Source organism: Hermetia illucens, chromosome 3 (assembly GCF_905115235.1).
Source record: "Hermetia illucens chromosome 3, iHerIll2.2.curated.20191125, whole genome shotgun sequence".
Taxonomy (NCBI): domain Eukaryota; kingdom Metazoa; phylum Arthropoda; class Insecta; order Diptera; family Stratiomyidae; genus Hermetia; species Hermetia illucens.
This window is the reverse complement of record NC_051851.1, coordinates 70,342,124-70,363,504: the sequence shown is the minus strand read 5'-3', so window position 1 is coordinate 70,363,504 and position 21,381 is coordinate 70,342,124. Positions and strand designations below refer to the sequence as shown.

Here is a 21,381-nt window from a genome sequence, read left to right as displayed (position 1 = left end):
CAGCAATGCTTAATGCTTAGTTGTATCCCCTTAGTTGTCGAGGCTGATTATTCTTAAAATGCTATGGAAAACAAAACCTTATTTCTGATAGACGGAAGCCATTTTCTTGAATGGTACAATATCATGAGTTTGTAGCGTTTCGCTTCACTTAATGGCAACCTATGCCATACAATAGCGTCTATGGCCACCATATATAGAGATTCTAAAATAGATTGTAGGTTAGCACTACATTTTATCAAAATATCGATAGTACTTACTACTTTAAGAGAACAAATAAGTAATGCCCTAGTAAGTGCTTTGTGGCATATTGTCCTTCCTTGAAGATGAAGTAGGCGCAAACAGTTTGCATGGTTCATATTATATGTTTTAATGACAGTATCTACTGCATTTTTGAGAGTTTAGGGTGGCTCATGGAAATTTTGCTTAAAGCATTTGATGCCGCCAGAACAATATACTGAAAATTTACTTTATTTCTTATATTGAAGCTAATTTCTGCCATACCTCTAAATCTCGCCATGCAGATCCACACCTATCAAGTTAGGAGAAGTTAAATTTTCCCTAGCTATATATGGACCACCCTTCACAATGAGAATGTAAACCCAAGGAATTGTGGGTTCAGTTTTAATAGTAATATTGAAGCTCTACATCTTTCATAAAGCTTAACACTTTCAACTAAACATATTTCAGATTTGTGACCAGCGAGTCCGGCTTAAGCTTGATGAGATTCCGGATAAGCTAATGGCTAATATCAAGGCGGCATATATCACGTGCTGCATCAAGTTAAAATTTGGGATCAAAGTTGTCCGATAAAAGTGCATTCGTTCGCCAATAATACTCCCTTCTTGTTATCGGTGACGTTTTTCGTGCCACGTTGTCCAGGGAACATGGGGAGCATGACTGATGGTTGATTACATCCGTGTTTTCTTTTACCGAGCTATGAAGCATAGCCGAATGGCGCTTGAGTTCGAAGGAATCTAGTAGAGCCAGACTAAAGATAAACACGATCAAAGCCACGATTCTTCAGGGCATTGATCAATTTATATATCTAGCAAGCGTTGGTGTAAGGAGAATCAGCAACCAATTTATCATATAAAGGTGCTACTACTTCCCGATTAATATTTATTCGCAATTGATATGCAGATTTGGCATGAATATCTCCATCCGTTGGGTAAATTCTCTACCTAGCCATTTATATGCTATTGCCTACACTTCCAAATATTAATTATATATTACAGAATAATTTGAAATCAATTTCAAAGTTCTTTTCTTTTTCTTTAAATTTCAGTTGTACTCAAGGATGTTGGCTACAGTGTTATGTCTGAACTTCTTCAATTCATGTACCAAGGCGTTGTTAATGTTAAACACACTGAATTATCTTCGTTCATGAAAATTGCACAAACTCTCCAAATTAAAGGTCTGGCGACATCAACATCTCAGAAATCTCCTAGTCATACACCAAACAATAATGCAAGTAAAAGTGGCAGTGGAAGTAACAGTGGGAATAACAGTGGCAGCAGTCATCACAGTTCAGCTTCAGGAAGTGGCAATGAAAACCAACAAAGTGGTGGAAATGTAATCGAAACAAAAATAAACTCATCAATATATTCGATGAACAAAGTGTTATCGGAAAACCAGTCAACGTCAATGGGTGCCGGAGCAAATGCATCATCAGCTTCATCATCATCTTCAGCAAATGCATCCAAAAGGATAAACGAATATGGCAGCTCGGATCCAATTTCTTTGTACGGGAAACGTCCATATAAGCGTAATTCTGAGTATGGTGATAATGATACGATGAACAGCAGCGATTCAATGGACCACATGAGCTCGGATGAAGTTTTTATGCCTCCAATACCACAAATCTCCATGATCGAACCCAAGTTCGATTTAAATAATGTGAAACGAGAGCTGAGTGGGGAAATGCCCTCAAGCCCTGGTTCGAGCAGAAATTGTATACCACCTCCATTCAACTTTGATTATAATTTGTATCAGAAATCTTCAGTCGAATATCCAAATGAGCTCCATATGAGTAATGACTATCCAAAGGGCGCTGGAAACCACATGGATATACCTCCAGGTAAGTCCAAGGATATCAGTACATATTGTAAAGTGTATATTTAGAAAGAGATCTTCGAATTAGTTTAAAGCGTATTATAACATTTTATCATTTGCTAAATTTACAAAATAACGCCTTTTGTCAGTAGCATTACTTCTAACAGAATATAACATTTCAAAGATCTCTTTGCTTCATTGCTTCCTGTTCTCTGATCACGCTTCACGCATTATAGTCATGCATATTATCTTCAAAAGTTATATTAACACGAGTCTAATCCATAGAGTAGTAGTAGAGTGTGCTATTTTTATCAATCAGTTTACATTTTCTAATGATTTTTCGTTTTAAGCAATAACGACTTTTTCAAACTTCAATATTATTATCTCTTGTTTTCAGAAAAAATTAACCATTTTTGTTATGTTTTATTTCTTTGAATTTATACGCTGTTATCTATTTGCACTACACGTAAATATGATTTTATACTTTTATATTAACAAACATTCACAACACGCTCTTCTAGAATAACAATTCTCCCAGTGTTTTCTGATGTCAGCATTCTTCTTTAGATGTCTTATTATTTTTCGTTTTATGTACTTATAAGGCCATTTGTGTGATCAACACATGTTCATACGATGTATGTATGTTCTCCATATAAAAGTCAAAAGGTTGAATTGTTGCTTCTCTTTGATAGATCTCTAGATGTTTCGAAAATAAAAGATTTTACAACGAAGTGAACATGTGAAATGATTTCGATTGGGAAACCTAAATCTAAAGGTTTATCTCTATGTTCAAGATGATGTTGAAAAATTCAAAATATCGTGTTGTTGATTTTTCCTTAGTTGATATGGTGTTGTTGCATAAGCAGCGTTACTTTACTAACAGCCAACTGACTTGTTATAATCTAAGCATCTATTTATTTCTACAGATTTGAGATCATTAGTATTAAATTTTTAGTGTTTTATCAATAGAAAATAAATGAGAGTATCAAGTATAAGGTCATTTGCCGAGAAGATAGTTGTTTTATAATAGTTTAATGCAATAGATTTCCTTGTGTATCTCTTCCTGAAAACTTTCACAATTTTCGAGTGAGAACATTTCGAGAATTGAGAACTTCAGCGTTATCAAAAAGATACCTTACGCCCTATCATATGTATATATCTAGTCATTCCAAAAGGTCGGGTTCAGTTGAAAAATAACATCAGAAGCTAAGTTGTGTTAATCACAATTATCCATATAAGATACTAAATAAGATGTGGATTGACATTTCTCAATAAAGAAACAGAGAAAGAACCATCAGTATCTAGAAATTTGGTTCCAAGGCAGAAAAAAAATTAACAACCCATCAACTGTATTCCGCACGTTCAAACATGGCTTTTTCTTCTGCAATCCAAGATTCAACTGCGAAATAAGGGCGTTTGCTGTGCAGATTGATATGTCTCTACGTTTTCTAATGTCCCTACATCTTTATTGCCTTTTGTATGCATTTGCATTCATAAATCTCCAAAAATAAGTGATTGCATGTAAATCTTGCCGAGTCTATTTCATTGATTTACAATCTCGCTTCTATTTTTCCAGGGCAGAGTTCTAAGCTCTCTTTTATTGATTTCCTCCCTTCCCTCCCCTCTTTTCAGTTCTCATTTATCCAGCTTACTATATGTCACTGGATGAAAATTATTAATTCTGCCACTCCAAGCTAAGTAATTTGATACAGTGGTGTCCAATTAATAAATATTTTCCAGATTGGCGTCGAATAACCGTTTTCCTATTCTTTTGAATATAATTATTGTAGTCTACTTCTGTTAAATGGGAATTATTTTCAAAACTTAGGTGTGAACTTTGACGAAAAGTCCGTTTTGATAAGTACTGCGTTGTTACCATCATTCTAGTTAATTTTTTTTTCAAGAATAATTTCAGTATTGTTTCTTGAGCTAGTCTTCTCTCCATAATTGTGGTTGTCCCGCACTTGAGCTGTTATAGTATGAATTCACCCGCCCTACTTTCTTCAAAGCAAGGTCAAAATTCAAAAATTTTAAAAAAATTAATAGTTTGCTTTTCAACTTGAGGAAAATTCTATAAGCAATTCTGGATATTTTGATATGAATATCATCAATATCACCTTTATGAAAAGTTAAGGTGGTGAAAGCATTGATTCTCAGTTCAAAGTGTACGTGATGCATTTCGTTTTTCGATGTGTACATCTTAAATGGCAGATTCTCCATGTTGGTCGAGTTTGCCGAAATCATAGAAAAGCATCGTTCGACTATTCGTTCAAAACAAAAGGAAAGGTATTTCTTCAAACCCCAATAGAAAAATCGCTTTACCATAAAGTTAAGGTTTGTTACGGTCATGTACATTTGTCCGAGGAAAATGATTTCAATACAGCTCCTTTCGAGCCATTTAGCAAAGTTTTGTTACATTGACATTTTCAAGAACAGACAAGAAAAAGAAAAAGTTAAAAATAGGGAGTGTTTACTACTCTACAAACACTCTTATTGAATTTCATAAAAAATGGTCAATTTTTTCAGTAACTTATGCTAAATAAAGCGCAAAAAGATCCTCACCGATCGGTTTATTAGCTTTTAAGAAGAAGATTAATAAAGGGTGTCATTTGCCTATAAATAAAAGGCCGAATCTGGCCTAACCTAAAACCGACAATATAGGAATCTCTGCAGACAATTGATTTTCATTTGAAGGGGCTCTCTACTTCTAGAAGCGGCAATTCTAAATGTTTCCGGTTGGTCGAAATAATGCTACCCAGGATGGAGGATGTTATTTGCACTTCTTTTCACATCAAAACAGTCTGTAAAGCGTAGCTGTATATGACAGAATGTTTTTTTTAATAAGATTCCATTCAACAATTCTGATTCTGATATCTTTACTTGCTTCTGCTTCACCCAATCAATGAAAATGGATCTTTTGAGAATTCCACCCAACCGTAGGTATTTTGTCTTTTCACAGAGGAAATAATCTTGTCTTTGTTTGTGTTTGTGTTTAAAAATAATCCTTTACTTTAGATCCTACTAGTAAAGAAAAATTATAGGAGTTTTTCCTCAAACCGAATTCTTCATGATAATAGATAGTTTGAAAATAAATAAAAAAGGTTGTCCTTATTTTCTAATTAAACAAAATCTTTAATTCCCAAACCCTTTAATTTTACCTGCACACTCAGATCATGTAATTTCTAATTTTTCTTGAACAAATAGTCCACTTTATAAATATGTTCGGTCCCTGAATTTGATAAGTTTTCAATATTCTTAGTACTGAAGTTTTCTATTGAACAGTAAACATTTATGATACAAAAAGAGGACAGGCGAGGCAACTCATCAGAGGCTGCCTCACTACTATGCTGAGAAGAGCGTGAGCACCAATACACTTATGATCTCATCGCTACCAATTGATGAGCACAGCTCCTCGCCATTAACTCAGTATTGATATTTTACAAATTGAAGCTAGATTCCTTCAGGCTAGTTCAACATGCTAATTTTATTTCATACTGTCTCAGTCTGCTATGGAAAGGATAACTTCAAATTAACCAAATGATGTTCTGCAGTCTTTGCTTTAGCAACATAATTTTAACCGCTTCTTATTTTTCTGTAAATATATTTTTTAAACACCTTAACGATAGTTAGCTGTTTTGAGCATCTGCTTATTTAATTTCAAACACTTTTTAATTCAACTAACTTTCAAATTCTGTCGATATGATGTACAAATTTATAATTTATTTTGTGAAAACACGTTTTAGATTTTTTGCACATCCGTAAATTTATTTATTCCTAAAGCTGAATGTTAAAAAATGTAGAAAAAAGTACGATCAGGACAATATACATTTTGAATTTCTCTTTTTTTCCAAAAAAAAACTCATGATTGCAGCTGGTAGCGCTATAACAATGCTATCGTCGACATCTCTACTGCATGGAAACTGTATCTTCAACAGAAACAATACAGTGGCGACACAGCAAGGAATGAAAACGTATTGGCTTTGCAAGTCATATCGAATATCAATGTGCCGAGCGAGGTGTATAACACATCAGGGACGTGTAATATCTGCAACTGGTATTCATAACCATCCGCCTCACATTAAAGGACCTCATACTAATGATTTGGCAAATCAAATGGTAACGCCCCCGGGACTTGGATTGAATAACAATAATTGCTCAAGTATCGGTGGTAATGCAATGAGAATGGCCTCACAAAATGCCCAGCACCCACATCACATTCACTTACCACACCAGCAAATGTCGAATGTATCAAATCACCAACTACACCATCATTCAAACAGTATACAACAAGCCAACAACGCGGCTGTGATCCAAAATATGATGCAGAACGTCTTTTCACAAAACAATTTGATGCATCTCTCTAACATTACACCAATGCTGAACTCTATACCATCGCAGAGCTCGTCACAATTGAATAACTTTCAAGCACCATCTAGTTTACAAATAACACCAATCATGAGCAATAGTCCAACAAGTCGCAGCCAAAGTGAAAACTTAAACTCACCAGCAATCCAATCATCACCGCTGGACTCACCGCCGCCTCCGTCCAACAATGACGATCAAAATAGTAACCATAACCATGGTTTAAATCTAGGAAGTGTAAGCAATACGAATGTTTCAACATCATCAGTAGTTTCAGTCGCATCTTCGCCGGCCGAGGAATGCCCTAGTGTGTCACAGGATTCAAATAATTCCCCACAGTCAAATATGATATCAACTATAACACTATCTCCGACTGAGCCTTCATTCAAAATGGAAGCAATGTAGGTTGTTTCTCTCATTCACCAAATTTTTCAATTTTATTAGAATATGATTTGAAATTCCATTACAATGATACAAGGCTGTGAAAAATTATAAACTAAATTTGCAACTATGAAAAGAAGAAAACGTAAATCGGTCCGAACAATAAGGGATCCTATTATATTCAGTATTGCTTAGTGTAAATTCAGAATCTTCTAGTTACGAATATTCTCTTTCCGTTGGAAGGATTAACAAAGTCGGAAACATTTGCTTAATTAGCAGTAACAATGCCGTACCGAATATCTTTAAACACACCATTGTCTTGAATCCTCAAGAATTTGGTTGTGAATTCGTTTCGTTCGTGAATTCAATAAAAACAATGTTTAATTGATACTTTCCATTATTTGCTCCCAAGGTTGATGAGTAAAATATTCCCTTCTTTGGTTGAAAAAGAAAGTATTATTTTTTACTCAATCAATGTGTAGGTTGGATTTTCCGAAATATAGTATCTGAAAATAATAAAAAAAAGTTTAAAGGCACTATTGTCTCGAATTTACTTCGCTAGGATGCAACATCGTGCGATTTGAATAATTTGGTCAAGTTAAAATATGATGATATGATGCATTCATGCAATGTCTCCGCCATATCTTTTGCCTAATATAATGCTTTCAAGCAATCTCTGGTAATTGCATGGGTATAAAATGGTGAACAATTAATTTGCAGATAGGTGAAAATATTAATACATATTTTGCTGGTAGGTCAGACCCTCGGTAAGAAATGAAAAACTTATGAAATTTTATTCAACTATTCCGGATAGCTCAGTGAAAAGAGCACTAGGCTGTCGTACGGAAAGTCGCGATTCAAATCTCACTGGTGGCTGTGAAGATTTGCAACGCGAGTTGACGTCGGATACCAGTCGACTCTGTTGTGAATGAATAACTGGATTCAAATCAGGGTAATAATCACGAGAGAGCGCACATTGCCTCCTACAGGGTACTGTAATCCTTTAGTTTGACGTTACGGTCTCGAATGAAGTGCTCTAACACACTTCAAGACCCTGATCCAATTGGATTGTCGCGCCAACGATTATTATTATTCATATATATAGGGTATTCATTACTGACCAATTATTTTATAAGATTTCTTCTTTTTCTTCAGCCTTTATCCCGTTCACAAGCGGGGTCGGCTCGTCGTGATCGGCTTCGCCATTTGGCTCTATCAAATGCCTTATCTGAATATAGTTGCGAGGCCTGTTTCATGGGAACCGGTCGAAAAAAATTCAGTTTTATTCAGATTCAATCTGAAACCGTGTTGCATGAGGCGATCATTCCATTTTTGGACAAGTTGCTCGAGATCATTTTTGCTATTATAAAGCAGTGTATAGGGCGCTGGATGTTGGATGTCCCGTGTGACGGTGTCCATAACAAAAACAAGTGGAGTGGTGACAGGACGCTTCCTTGTAGAACGGTTTGTTTTCCTCTGAAAATAGGCTTCAGTTTCTGCAATAATTTTTTCATCGGAGCCAAATCTCTTTCCCCGGAGTTTTTTTTTGAAATCTACAAATAGTCGTTGGGAATCAGATCTGACAAGTAGAGGCATTTGGAAGTAGAATTCATTCAGTTTGTAGAGCAGTATACTGTTTTAGTGAAATAGCAGTTTTTCATCTGTCTTGAAGATTGTTTTTTCTACTTTCTGCACCCATTGATCCATATCATGTAATATGCGCTATCGATGGATTTGTCTTTCGGCGGATGATCATCATCAATGGGGCAACAACCGATATCCAGTCTAGGCCTGCCTTAGTAAGGATGTCTGGTTCACGATTTTGTACCAAGGTCTTGGCGTCCTGGTCCAATCCATCGCTCCATCTAAAGCAGTTTGCCATGTCTGTTGTTTCACACAACCACAAGTTACCACTATACAAAAATCATTTGAGCTCGTCAATGCTATTGTTAGCTATGGTGAGCGATGTGTTAAATAAATAAATCGGTTGGGGTGAAGTCTGGTAAATAAAGGAGATGAGCAAAAATTTCTTTTTGAATCACCCTTGCTGCGTGGTGAGATCTTACCGGGTTGAAGTACCACGTTCTTCCTATTAAGCAAAGCAAGTTTCTTTTTCTACAATTCAACATTTAATTTTTACAGTTGCTTATAAGAGATAATAGCCGTGATTATTTCACTTGGTTGTAAAAGTTCAAAATACACAAAATGTATAGAACAATACTGTTTTCAACGTTAATGCTGATGTAGAACTTGGAACTGGTAGTCGTTTTACAACGGAGTTGGAATAAAGAAATTGATTATTAATTAGTCTAGTCAATCCAACATTGACCCTCATTTGTGTTAGGCAATTATTGTGAAACTCATTTACATTTGTTTGGAGATTTTCCCAATTTCATGAAGATGATTTGGCACTGTTGGACATGTGAAACCCAGTGTGCTCGTTGTTTTCTATTTACTATCCATTTACAAAATCCTTCAACATTCCTATTAGAGTGACCAGCCACCATATATAAATTTTCTTGTTTGGAAAATTTAATTTAGAAGGCAAAGTAGAAGATTCCTCACTTGTATATGTATATAGTAATGCTTGAATGTATCCACTTTCAAATTCTACTGACGAAAGTCAGAAGACTTTAGCTACTTCTTTAATAACTAATGAAACCAGGAGTTTTTTCCTTGAAAAAAAAAAATGTTTTAGTTTTGTTAAAAGACATTATAATATTTGAAAGTAGCACCATAATTCCATTTTCATAATATTGAATGCGCTTCCCAGTAAAACAAAACTAGGACAAATGAGTGATCTTTGCCTGGGAATTGGAATAATCGTGGTTGTTAAATTATTAAAATTAATTTTGGACAACTGAGACGCTTTTTTTTACGGATGTGAAATTTGGTGACGATATTGAAACCGTGAACTCCCGTGCATGCGGTGAATAGAATAATATTACGTTGCGTTTAAGGGTGTCCCTACATATGCAAAAGTTGATATCTTTTTTGTTTCACCGAATATAGTCATATGCGATATCGAGGTCTCTATTGATTGCAAAGTGACAGGAGTGGGACATAAGCTCATCCTAGATTAATCAAGTTTAACAGTAATATAGGTCATAATATGTAGCATCATGCTGTCATTTTGGTGTAAATTTGCTGCAGCCCAAGATATGGAATGTCCATATCACACTAAAGTGAATATTTTGACATACTAAGAACGTTTATATTGCGGGCTACGTACAAATAAAACAATCGGGAGCAGGATAAAAGAATATGTGAAACTATAATGACCTTCGTTGATAAAAGTCCTAGAAATATCTTCTAATTTGACTATTTTCCAGGACGAGACCAAACTATCTATCGCGAACAAAAACAACAACAAAGGCTTTGTGTCTCTTTATGTGAGAAAGCTTGAATGCATAATAATCCCGCTTGTACATTGTTGAAATTTCACCTGTGCACTATTTTTAAGAGTCATTTATGCAAATAATTTGATCTGGAAAGTACTATGTCAATAATGGTTAACTTCATACGCATCACACTAGGAGTTAAATATTATTAGCAAATGTGAAAAATTTCACCTATGGCAGGTACAAAAAAGGAAAGGGGAAAAGTAACGGTATTTTTTGTATGAAAATGAGATGCTTATTGGAAAGAAAAGCAAAAACGTCTTTTTTCATAGTATTCTCCATATGCAGCAATACATTTTCCCAATTTCTAGAGGTTATCGGATACCACTTCAAATAAAATGTTTGTTCTTTCAGCCAGTTTTCAACTTTCCCGTTATTTTTGAGGTACTGATTCCATGCATGCTCCATTGCAAAAAATTAATATCAACCGGAAGGAGCCAATTCCCAAACAAGAGCTACCAACCGATCTTTAACGTTATCCACTTGCAGTTAGTAACGATCAGCATTTACCGTTTCTCTAGGCTTTAGTATCTTACGATACACCACACCTGTTTGGTCCTACCAAACAAGCAGGATTATTTTCCTCTCGAACCGACTTGGTTTCAAAGACGATGTGGCCACAACGGACCCAAGCATATGGAATTCTCAAAGTAAATCCATTTCTAGTCGCCCGTCACAATTCGACGGAGAAAATTCTTTCTGTTGTTCTCCCTCTGCCTCTCAGTCAGTTAATGGGTACCCATTTTCCTGATTTGTGAATTTTTCCCGTGAATACTCGTTCCAAGTTACGGCTTCAAATACCAAACTTGATGATTGATTGCAAACTAAGGAAGGGAGAAGTAAAAAAATACAAAATGTCTCTATGTAATATATAGACCCCAAAATAGATCTGATATCCATCTCTGTTTAACTAGAGTTAATAATAGTGAATTACTATATTTTTTTTTTATTTTTTTCATTATATTTTGGAATTATACTGGCAAGTATCCCTTAAATCGATTTGAGGTTTTCATACATGGGTCATGTTTTCAATCTATTGAGTTATTTCGATATAAGCTATTAGAGAGTATCTAATGATTATTGTTCCCGATCGCTATGAGTAAGCACCCAGAATCGAAAGTTCCTTTTGCTCCACTTCTGTTCTAGAGAAAAAGATAAATAGGATTCTGTAATAAACGTTTGGTGATCAGATCGTGCTAAAAAATCGATTATTCAATTTTATTCGGTGTTGTATTGATGTCCCAGAATTATTATAATAGTTCCTGGAGCTATGAGTTAACTCATCAAGAAACAGAAAACGCTTAAACTTTTTTCTTCTTTTTACAAACTTTTCCGCATCTATCAAAAAGGAAATTGTAAGAGTGCAACGCTCTTGAAAACAAACAATTTTGGGAGAAAGTTTGACTTTTTCACAGCACTGTATACTTGCATTGTGTTATTTTTACTGTTATATTAACTGTATATTGTAGGCCTAATCAAAAGAAAAAGCAAAAAGGAAAATGTCTAACCAGTTAAGATACTTTCAACTACACATGTGCAATCCTGAATTTTTTTAAGATGTTTTTTTTCTCCATCGAAGACTACTAAAAAATTTATACGTCCAAGATAATTCATTTTGTATTTTCAAAATGTATCTCTTAAGTTGTTTTATTTTTATTTATTTAATAATTTAGCTAGAATGTGATAGTTACTTTAAATCGAACAAAGGTTGAAGTAAACATGAAATTACGGGATATAAGTACACTAAAGTCATATAAAATTATTTTAAATTTCACAAAAAAATAGTTTCAGTGAATACCCTGATTTCATTCAAAATATTACTTTAGATAAAATTTCAACATAGACGATGTTTGGATTAGGTAAATATTGTAAAAAGTCTTGTGGGTACTTAAATTATTTTTCGTTTCATCTCATGTAGAACATGTTTTTTATGATGGTGATTATTTGTATGTACACTTACCGGTATATGAAAAATAGGTGTGTTTTTATATTTGTACAGAATTTTACGCTAAATTCAATGACATGCCGTAGCGTGGAAAGAATGGTAATTGTAATTCATAAAAGAGAAATATTAAATAAACACGTTAGTTTTATATGTATGTGAAAGAAAAATTTATTTGATTTGAGTTATATATACGCTGGGCAAAGCGCGTGGAATGATCTTTTAATGTGACAGGGAAATATATTTCTATATATTTCGCTCTATATGAAAACATCTTGGTAATTTATCGGAAGTTTCTTTTGAACTAGGTCATATTTCCTTTTTCTTCTTCATGCTATCAGCTATGGTCGTTGAAGCATTATGTTTAACATTACTTTCCAACCATCCTACCACTGCTAACGTAAATTGTCAGAAACTGACTTATTTTCAATTCAATTTTGCGAAACCATTTCGTCTATATATAATAAAAACATGTCTCATGCATTTCATCAAAAGCGATTAGAGTTCTAGAAAGCTCTAATAACTTTATGAAAAGGGAGATTCGCATTGCGAACATTACTGTCTCCATTTATAGTGCATGATATCGGAAATATTAATAGGAGAGTACTCATTGTCTGAAGGAAATCCGGTTGATCGAAATGGTTCATATTCTCAACACTCCTAGCAATAAATTCTGGATTTTTTATGGATGTTCTCCTTTAAGACATTCAGACTCGGGGGTTTGATCACATAAACCTGTGATTTCATAAAACCCCACAGAAAAAAATCTGGGTTGGTTAAATCTCTGGATCATACTGGTCAGTAAATATTGTTAAAACGCGATTGCAAATAGCATGGCAACACCGGCTTTATTTGAAAAGTCCTGCAAACATGACCATAAAACATCCACAAAAAATCCATTTTAATTCTTCGATCCATCAGTACTAATTTTTCGACTTTTCAAACCTTTTTTTCGACGACTACCGTCACTGGCCACCTCCAAGTCTCTCACCCTTATTTGAATAGCCCATTTTCTACCACTGTATATTAAACTGCGGAATCTTCTTCTTGATATTTCTTCAAAAATCCATTTCGATCTATTATCTTTTTTAACGAGAAAGTTAATCACAGGGCGGTGTCCCAAATTCCCAGTTCCAGATACGATGTTGTAGGTTGTTGCGAGGGTAATTATTAAAAAAACCAAATAAAAAAGGGGGTGTTATTTACACTAACAGTAAGTCGCGCAATCAACATTATCAGTACCGAGATGTGCACGCTCAAGCTTATGCTAAGGACGTGGTTGTGCTTATTATTAATGGGGATCTCGGAGCGGTGGGTAGAAATATACAAGCTGCCGTTCATTTGAGTGACAGTTGGTACCTCAAGCGTTGACTTTCAGTTAATCGCACTGGAACCACGCTGGTACTATTTACAAAAAGGAGAAAACTTAATGGACTTTGCCCCCCAGCGATGAGGGGTACAACCCTACAACTTTCCGAAGAAGTGAAATATCTGGGAGTCATTCTAGATAAAAAGCTTCTTTGGAATAAACATGTAGAGGTAATGTTGAAACGAGATCTCACAGCCTATGGGCTGTGCAAACGGATCTTTGCCTCGACATGAGGAACCAAGCCTTATGTAGTGATCTAGATTTACGTTGCTATCATTAGGCCGTTGCTTATGCATCCGTAGTGTGGTGTGTTAAGGTGAGACATAAACGTTTTCACCGTAAACTAGCCACACTGCAAAGAACTGTGTCTCGCAATTATCGGAGTAAATGCATTACTCAATTTGCAGCCCCTGGATATGTTTATTCAAATCAGTGCATTGAGAGCAGCTCATAAATTAATTCGCTTAGACTACAGAGAAACAACAGACGTGGAGACCACAGAACATTGGAAGCCGAAATGAATCCAGTTTTTACAGTGCTCTATGATTCTCGGGTCCCTATATATCTGTTTGGTAGAAGATATGAAGTTACTCTGAAACGTAGATAGAAGTGGGAAGTCCCAGAGGAATATATGCGGGATACACGGATGTCTTCTACAACGAAGGCTCAAAAATAAAACAGGCCTCTAAAACCAGAATCTACGTCTCGAATAAAATCGAGAAGTGAGCTTTTCCTTCCGGACAATATGCAACGGTTTTTCAAGCTGAAGTTTATGTGATCTTACGGGCGGCAAACTGGTTGATTGACGACAGCTGGTGCATGGTAATCTGCAGCGATAGCCAGACTGCACTGAGGGCTATTTCTAGATTCACTACGGTGGGTCACTGTAATGTAGTATGGAATTGGAATCTCGGATGCCTTAGCAAAACAGGCTTCAATCTCCGCCAAGCCGGGATCGGAACCAACAATTGGAGTATCGGTAGCATTGGCTAAGGATGTCTTCATAAACTGGACGCAAGCTTCCCATAATGACAGGTGATAGAGCCTAAATGCTGCTAAAGACACCAAACTCTTCTTGTCAGAAACTAACATGCATGCTGAATAGTTTATCCTGTCGAAAGGCAGAAGGACGTATTGTAGTATTCTGGCAGGACATAATTCACTAGCTGGACATATTTTCACATTTTCTATGTGAATGCCCCGCCAATGGGCGCATCAAACATCAGATCTTTGTGTGTTCCAATTGTAATGAGTAGCATCACATTCACTAACGAAAATTCTGCGATACATAAACAAATTCGAGATATTCCCTTAGGCAGGGAAGCCGAGTACGATGGGCCACCACGGTGTGAGTGCTAAGAGGCTATAAAAAGCTTCTCCACCACAAACACACACACACAGTACTGAGATGATAAGCCATCGCTGACTACCTTAGGCTACGAGCTTATCCCCTTCGTACAAGTTTTTGAATGACCTGCAAGCATGTTAAATTCTCATCTGGACCATACGTTAATTTTAGTCGTTTTAATTGCGAACCATAAAATCCCGCATACTGTTAATACTAGCTTCCCTAGAAATTGGAATGGAGGCCTGGTCGTTACTCCCCTGGGGGTAACTTGCATGTAGATGGACACATAAAACTTTCATGAATGTCTTAAACAAAGAGATTTGTTTACGTTTACTTTTCATAACGCTTAAGCGCTCACTATATGAAGATAAGCGTTTACTTAATTTTTATCTTTATTCTGATATACCAGCTTTCAATTTTTCTTATTTCTTTCTTTCTTTACGATATTCAATTCGGAACGCGATAATAGGTGGTTTGCATCTGTTGCGCGTCATTAATCACTTGGCAACAAAAATGATAAGCTTTCCAATAAATGTTCCATTCTAAAACAGGCAATCATGATCAGCAATTGTAGCTGAATTTTCGAGCGTCGACCAATGCAAGGTCTACTTTTTGCACAACATTGGCTGATACCATCAATACAATTTGTTTATGAGAATAAATGTTTAAAGTGTTAGTAGTTCGACTTATTGCCACGTGGAGTAGGAGTAACGGAGTTAGTTTCCGTTTCTCATGTTTAGGGTTTCTATTCCATGTCTACAAGAGACAAACATCTTCGACGATTTCGGCGTCGAATTTTATGTCAACTCTCCTTTTTCCAAGGATTTTCCCCGTGGTTGGTCAAATCTTTATGTTTTTCTTTTTTTGTAATTTTGAGGGAAACTTATTATTTGCTTTCTCACCCTTCCAAGGATAATCTTTGTCCCGTTCAGAACCGGAGTCGGCTTGTCCCGATCGATCATGCCATTTTGTTCGGTCATAAGCCTGATCTGGATGGAGGCGAAAGGCTCTCAAATTACCACCTAGCGTATCAAGTGCTTTAATGTCACTTTGGTAGCCTGACCAGTTCTCGTCAGTGCGAATTACATATCCATATCATCGAAGACGCCTCTCTTACAATTTTTCCATAATCGGTGCAACCAAATATCTATGGCGGATGTTTTCATTTCAGATATGATTATGGCGTGTTATGCCGTTGGTCCAACGCAACTTCTGTGTTTCAATCACCGCGAGCTATGTTATCTATCACGGTACTTCTCCACGAGTAACTGCGCAACGTGTATTGCATCAGTAGTTTTACAGTTCCGGGTTCATGGTTATTTGGGGTGCATCCCGAACATTGATTTGCAGGACAGCAATCAGCGACGGTGAGAAAATGCAGGTGTCTTATGAGGGTATGGTCAATTTGCTCTTCACTGTTCCCACTATCAAATTTAGGAAGATGAGGCAGTCATTGACAAGTACAAGGTCGTAGGTGTCCGCGAACTCAACTATACGCTCGCCACCCTCATTACGTGCTCAAAGCCCTGTTTGTCCATGGGACCTGTTGCTGCTTGCAACAGGATCATTAAGATCATCCTTACGAGGATAATTGCGGATTATTTGGAAATGGGTTTTTCTATGAATCGATATCGAAATACATACATCAAATAACCTAATCGAGTCTAAGTACCCCTAGCTCTAGTACTGTTCAATCATACCTATAGTTCCTTGATTAACTTTCCTAGATGTTCCTCCAAGTTTTAAACTCTTATCAGTTTTCTTCATTTCCTCTTTCAAATGGATTTCGGTCTGCCGTTGGCAGAATTTTTACATAACAGAAGTACGATATTCATCATGTTTATAGTGGACAGATTCCATCTTACAAGAACTTTTAAAAATCATATCCAGCCAGATATAATTCCTTTTAGCACTGAGCGAAACTGTTTTCTCTTTCATAACCTAATCTACTTCGTTGAGCTCTTTTTTAAGATGGGTGTAAAACAAAAGCTTATTAAAATCGATTCACTGCCTGTCTGTTTGTCATTTTTCACCAAAACGACTAAACCGATCCGAACGAAATTTGGTGGATAGATGGGAACTATGAAATCCCACGCATACAGTGAATTTAGGTGCAGTTTAAAGGGGGCTTCCCATACATACAAAGGGAGGATGCAAACATTTTTCCACCGTATATAGTAATGTGGGATATCAAACGAAAGGCCCCGATGACTACTTTCCCAAACTTATATTAAATTTGATATAAATTGCAAAATTCGCGAGTAAGGAAACAAAATGTTCACAGTTAAAGTAAGACAGGGCTAATTTTTGGAAACTACCCAATCCAAAAATCTGAAAAAATGAGGGTAATGTGCATATATGAAATCTAGGCTTCAAAATATGTCCCATTCCGATATCTACAAAAATAAACTTATTAATAGTATATTATCAAATTTTAGAAATTGACTGAAAATTAATTATTAATTTCGCACCGGGATAGAGGACAGTATCGCGCATACGCATGCCATATTTCCTTGAAATCCGGCTATTTGTGTCCAAGTTATAGCAGTTCAAACTTGTCAGTTTCGTGCGAATTTACTGCATGCTAAGCCGTGCAAATAAGTTGCTGACGCCATAGTTAACGGGAATAATTGACATTCGAGTGAAATATTAAAATTCCATTCATAAAGAATCTACTTCTTCCCCCGTCCCCCTTTTTAATGTTTTGTTTTACACGAATGTACGCTCAAATGATTTTATAAAAGAAATGCACAAAACCTTTCATACCTGAAGCGTCCAGCTTCTGATTTCTCGACTTGCTGTTGTATCTGTTGTAGGTTAACTTCTTCACATTTGCGACTATTGCCAAAACAGTGCTTTCCAGACCATTTTTTTGTGTAAATGGATCTTTAAAAGATAAAGCACAGTTAATTATTTAACTATGTACACACGGAACTATCATGCACTCATCGTTTCTTATATAGAGAAATACAAAACCTTTTATACCTGAGCTTCCGATTTCCCGACTTATTTAAAAAAATAAATTGCTTGGATTGCTCATATCACAAAGTAGGGCTTTAAATACAAGAAGTTAACGCGGAAAATAAAAAAATGATCGCTACTATTGCAAATATTTCTAAAACTACTTAGGGAAACTTATTTCCCTTTGCGGAATAACCCCCTATTATTATGATTCGAACAAAATTGACTAAAAGTGATTTCAAGAAACAAATTTTTAATTATGGTTTAGATTGTATGCAAATATGGTAGAAAAAATGAAATTTACTTTTAGTTTATAATTCTGGGTTTAACCTACAATTTAAATTTATGTATCTAAAAATATTCGGTAACATAATAATAAGATTGGAATTTGAAAAAGCAATTCTCGAAGGATATGCATCAATATAGTTATCATGGGGATCATCATCTAAAACATTACCATCAATCATCATTAACATTTGGAACGCTCTGTATTCAAAATCCATTCTAATTAAAGAAACATTTTTTATACATTGAAAATTCAGTTGCTCCCGGCGAGAAATGGAAGTGTGGAAAATTGGAGTTCATGCTAAGTCAACGCGGTAAGCCACTTCTGGTACATGACGGCCACACATTTGGCATCCAATATATACGGAAAGATAAAAAGTATTGGCAATGTAATTTGTCAAGGAAATTCAATTGTAAAGCACGCGTAACAACAACGGACACCGGTGAAATTATTGTTACAAATAACGAACATTGTCACACGGAAATTAGACAGCATTTACGAAAGGACTATCATCGCAATAAGCTGAACAGCAGTCATCATGGAAGCAATAGCAGCAACAGCAATGTGGCAACAAATTTGAGTAGAAACGCTGATAGTAGTAGCACTCAACCAAATAATGATAATAATAATTGGTCAGCGAATCAGACAATATGAACTTTGATATATTTAAAATATTTATCACTTTACAATGCCTTTAGAATAAATGGTGCTTACTTTTAGGATCGTAGGATTTTGTTATACTAGTTTATGGCAGTTGTATTTTTCTTAATTGCTAGTTAAATTCTATGGATAAGATTCGTTGAATTAATATTTGATAATTGACATATTCCAAAAATTATTTTGGACTATATATAGTGATTTTTACTGAAAATTGCCAAAACAAATACTCAAACCTTAACAAAAGTACAAATCGAAAGAACCATCTTATGAAAACTAAACAAGGTGAAAATGGATTTGTCCTAATATATGCCAAAGATCTAACCAATTGAAAGCTGAACAAGCGGCAAAGATGTTACTCCTTATTGTAAAAAAATAATAATGTGTAAAAGTTCTGACTTTATGTCATAATTGAATCATGATAGTTTCTTAAGACTGCATCCATTTGTTAAAATTACAGCAACTAATTAATTTAATACTCAGAATGACCCTAGCGTAACGAGATGGGTAGTTGGTATAACATGCAGCTTTTTCTTCCGTTCCACAATACACAAATCCATTCAATCATTACCGCAAATATTGTTTAATATTTTTCTAATAGTTTGTTGAGGATATTCTCTAATTCTTTTCGTTCTTCAATTCTTCTAATTCATTTTCTTTTTAATCTGTTCGTTGAAGTGAAAACTTTCTAACTTACATCATATGTAGTGTTCTACACAAAACCTAATACCATGCTGCTCTCATATAACAAAGGATTCAATGCGCTTTAAGCAATTGCACTTAAGTATAATTCTGAAATATAAATTCAAGTCACTTTCTTTTATGTTTACTTCCACATTTTTAGAAATATTGCACGAAACAACAATTATGAAGCACAACATACGTGTACAATCATATTCTAAAACCCGATGCCACTATTTCACGTACAAAACGACTTAAATCAAAACAAAGGGAAGGCCGAGTGAAAATGAATCATTGAAAGATCACTTGATCCTCGATTTCCTACGTGAATAAGTATATTGTGTCAATATTTGAGAAATGAGTTTTACTGTAAAGTAGCCACTTAGAGTTCAGATTCTGCAGATCTAAATTCGACAAATCGCAACTGAATACTGAATATTTGTATATATCCATTTCAATTACAATATATATCGCGTATACATAGTGTTGCTTAACTAATCTTGACTACCGAATTTCTAATTCCAAAACTTGGAGTTTTGATCTCTATGAACGTAACGAACTAATCATTTTGATTCGGTTACATATCTACTAATCAAAAATCATCTCCGTGATCTGCGTTTTCCGGAAATGGAAACTACTCCTGACTCAAAGAGGATCCGGATTAATGGAAATATAATATACTTTTAAATGACCATGAAACAGAGAAATGTAATAAAATAATGCACAAAAATAAGGTAACATTTTGTTTTTTAGTTTTAGGGTATTGTTTTTATAAAAATTATAAATCAACTTGTTTTTGTTAGAATCGAATTGAAATGTAAGGAATTTAAATGAAATATAAACCAAAATAAATCATAAGAGCAGTAATTCAAAATGTTTCCTTGCCATACAACAGAAATCTATAAACTTGATGACAATAGTAAAAAAAATGAATTTTGCATATTTTGGCTTTACAACTTTACAGCCTTAATACATTTCGATGCTGTTTATTTCAACTTAGTTTTTTAAGTTGACATACTTCCCATAAAGTGGAACTGTAAATATATAAAATAAAAATGTATTTTTCATAATATGATACATGTGGCCACTCAATACCATGCAATATTAGGATTAATAAAATATTTGATTTTTGGGAATTAAGTATTTTCATTTGTTTCGTTCACTTTCAGTTTAAGGCAGCGCTTATTATGATCAATTCAATATGAAAACTGGAACAGTAACGTTAAGGAAAACGACTGACCTAATGAATCAATACAAAAGATACCAGTAGGAACTTGAAAAGGAATTGGAGAGATTTCCACATTGTCGCGAACGAGGATAGTTCTGAGCGCATTCCTCATAAGAAGTGCGTTAGATACCTGGGTGTGCATCTTGACGAGCGTCTCCAATTTAACGAGCACGTTAAAGTCGCGCTAGAAAGCGCTCGCAGGGCATTCATGTCTCTTCGAAGACTCTTTTATGCTCCACATCTTAGCCGGAAGGTTAAAATTATTTGCTATCTTACTTTGGTTAGACCGGTGCTCACCTACGGGTGTGCTATCTGGTTTAATTGAGTGCTAGCCAAATGGAGAAAATAAGGATTTTTGAAAGGAAATGTCTACGTGCTTGCAGGGGCTTAATAGGACTGCTTCGTCAAACTATGAGCACTATGTAACTAATGAAGTCATATATGCAGCTGCTGCTGTGCCAAGAATCGACACAGTTATCGTCAGATTGATTCGGAATCATATAGTGCGATCTGCTTGGCATGGTGAGAACACTTGGGTTTCGCAGCCGTTCTACCCAAATGATGGGTATTTTGAGAAAACTCTCACGACAGGCTTCATTCCTCCCGAAGCGTTCGTGTATCTTGATAGGAATGGTCTAATTCTTGATTCTGCCGGTGATCCGGTTATGTATCATATACATAGACAGGCCACGGACAAAAGGATAGAATACCCC

General features: G+C 35.4%; 1 protein-coding gene across 2 annotated transcripts in view; it reads left to right on the top strand.

The window, feature by feature from the left end:
* Positions 1–13,248, top strand: part of LOC119653242 (uncharacterized protein DDB_G0283357) — a 36,905-nt gene extending 23,657 nt beyond the window's left edge. Inside the window, exons 2-4 of one of the 2 annotated variants that reach the window (XM_038057841.1) lie at positions 1,286–2,077; positions 5,924–6,815; positions 11,666–13,248. In XM_038057841.1, coding sequence (XP_037913769.1) covers positions 1,286–2,077; positions 5,924–6,815; positions 11,666–11,711 — 1,730 coding nt within the window. In that variant the 3' untranslated portion in view covers positions 11,712–13,248. Of the gene's footprint in view, positions 1–1,285; positions 2,078–5,923; positions 8,040–11,665 lie in introns of those variants that run through there. The other variant, XM_038057842.1, reaches the window with a different exon arrangement.
* The last annotated feature ends 8,133 nt before the right edge of the window (positions 13,249–21,381 follow it).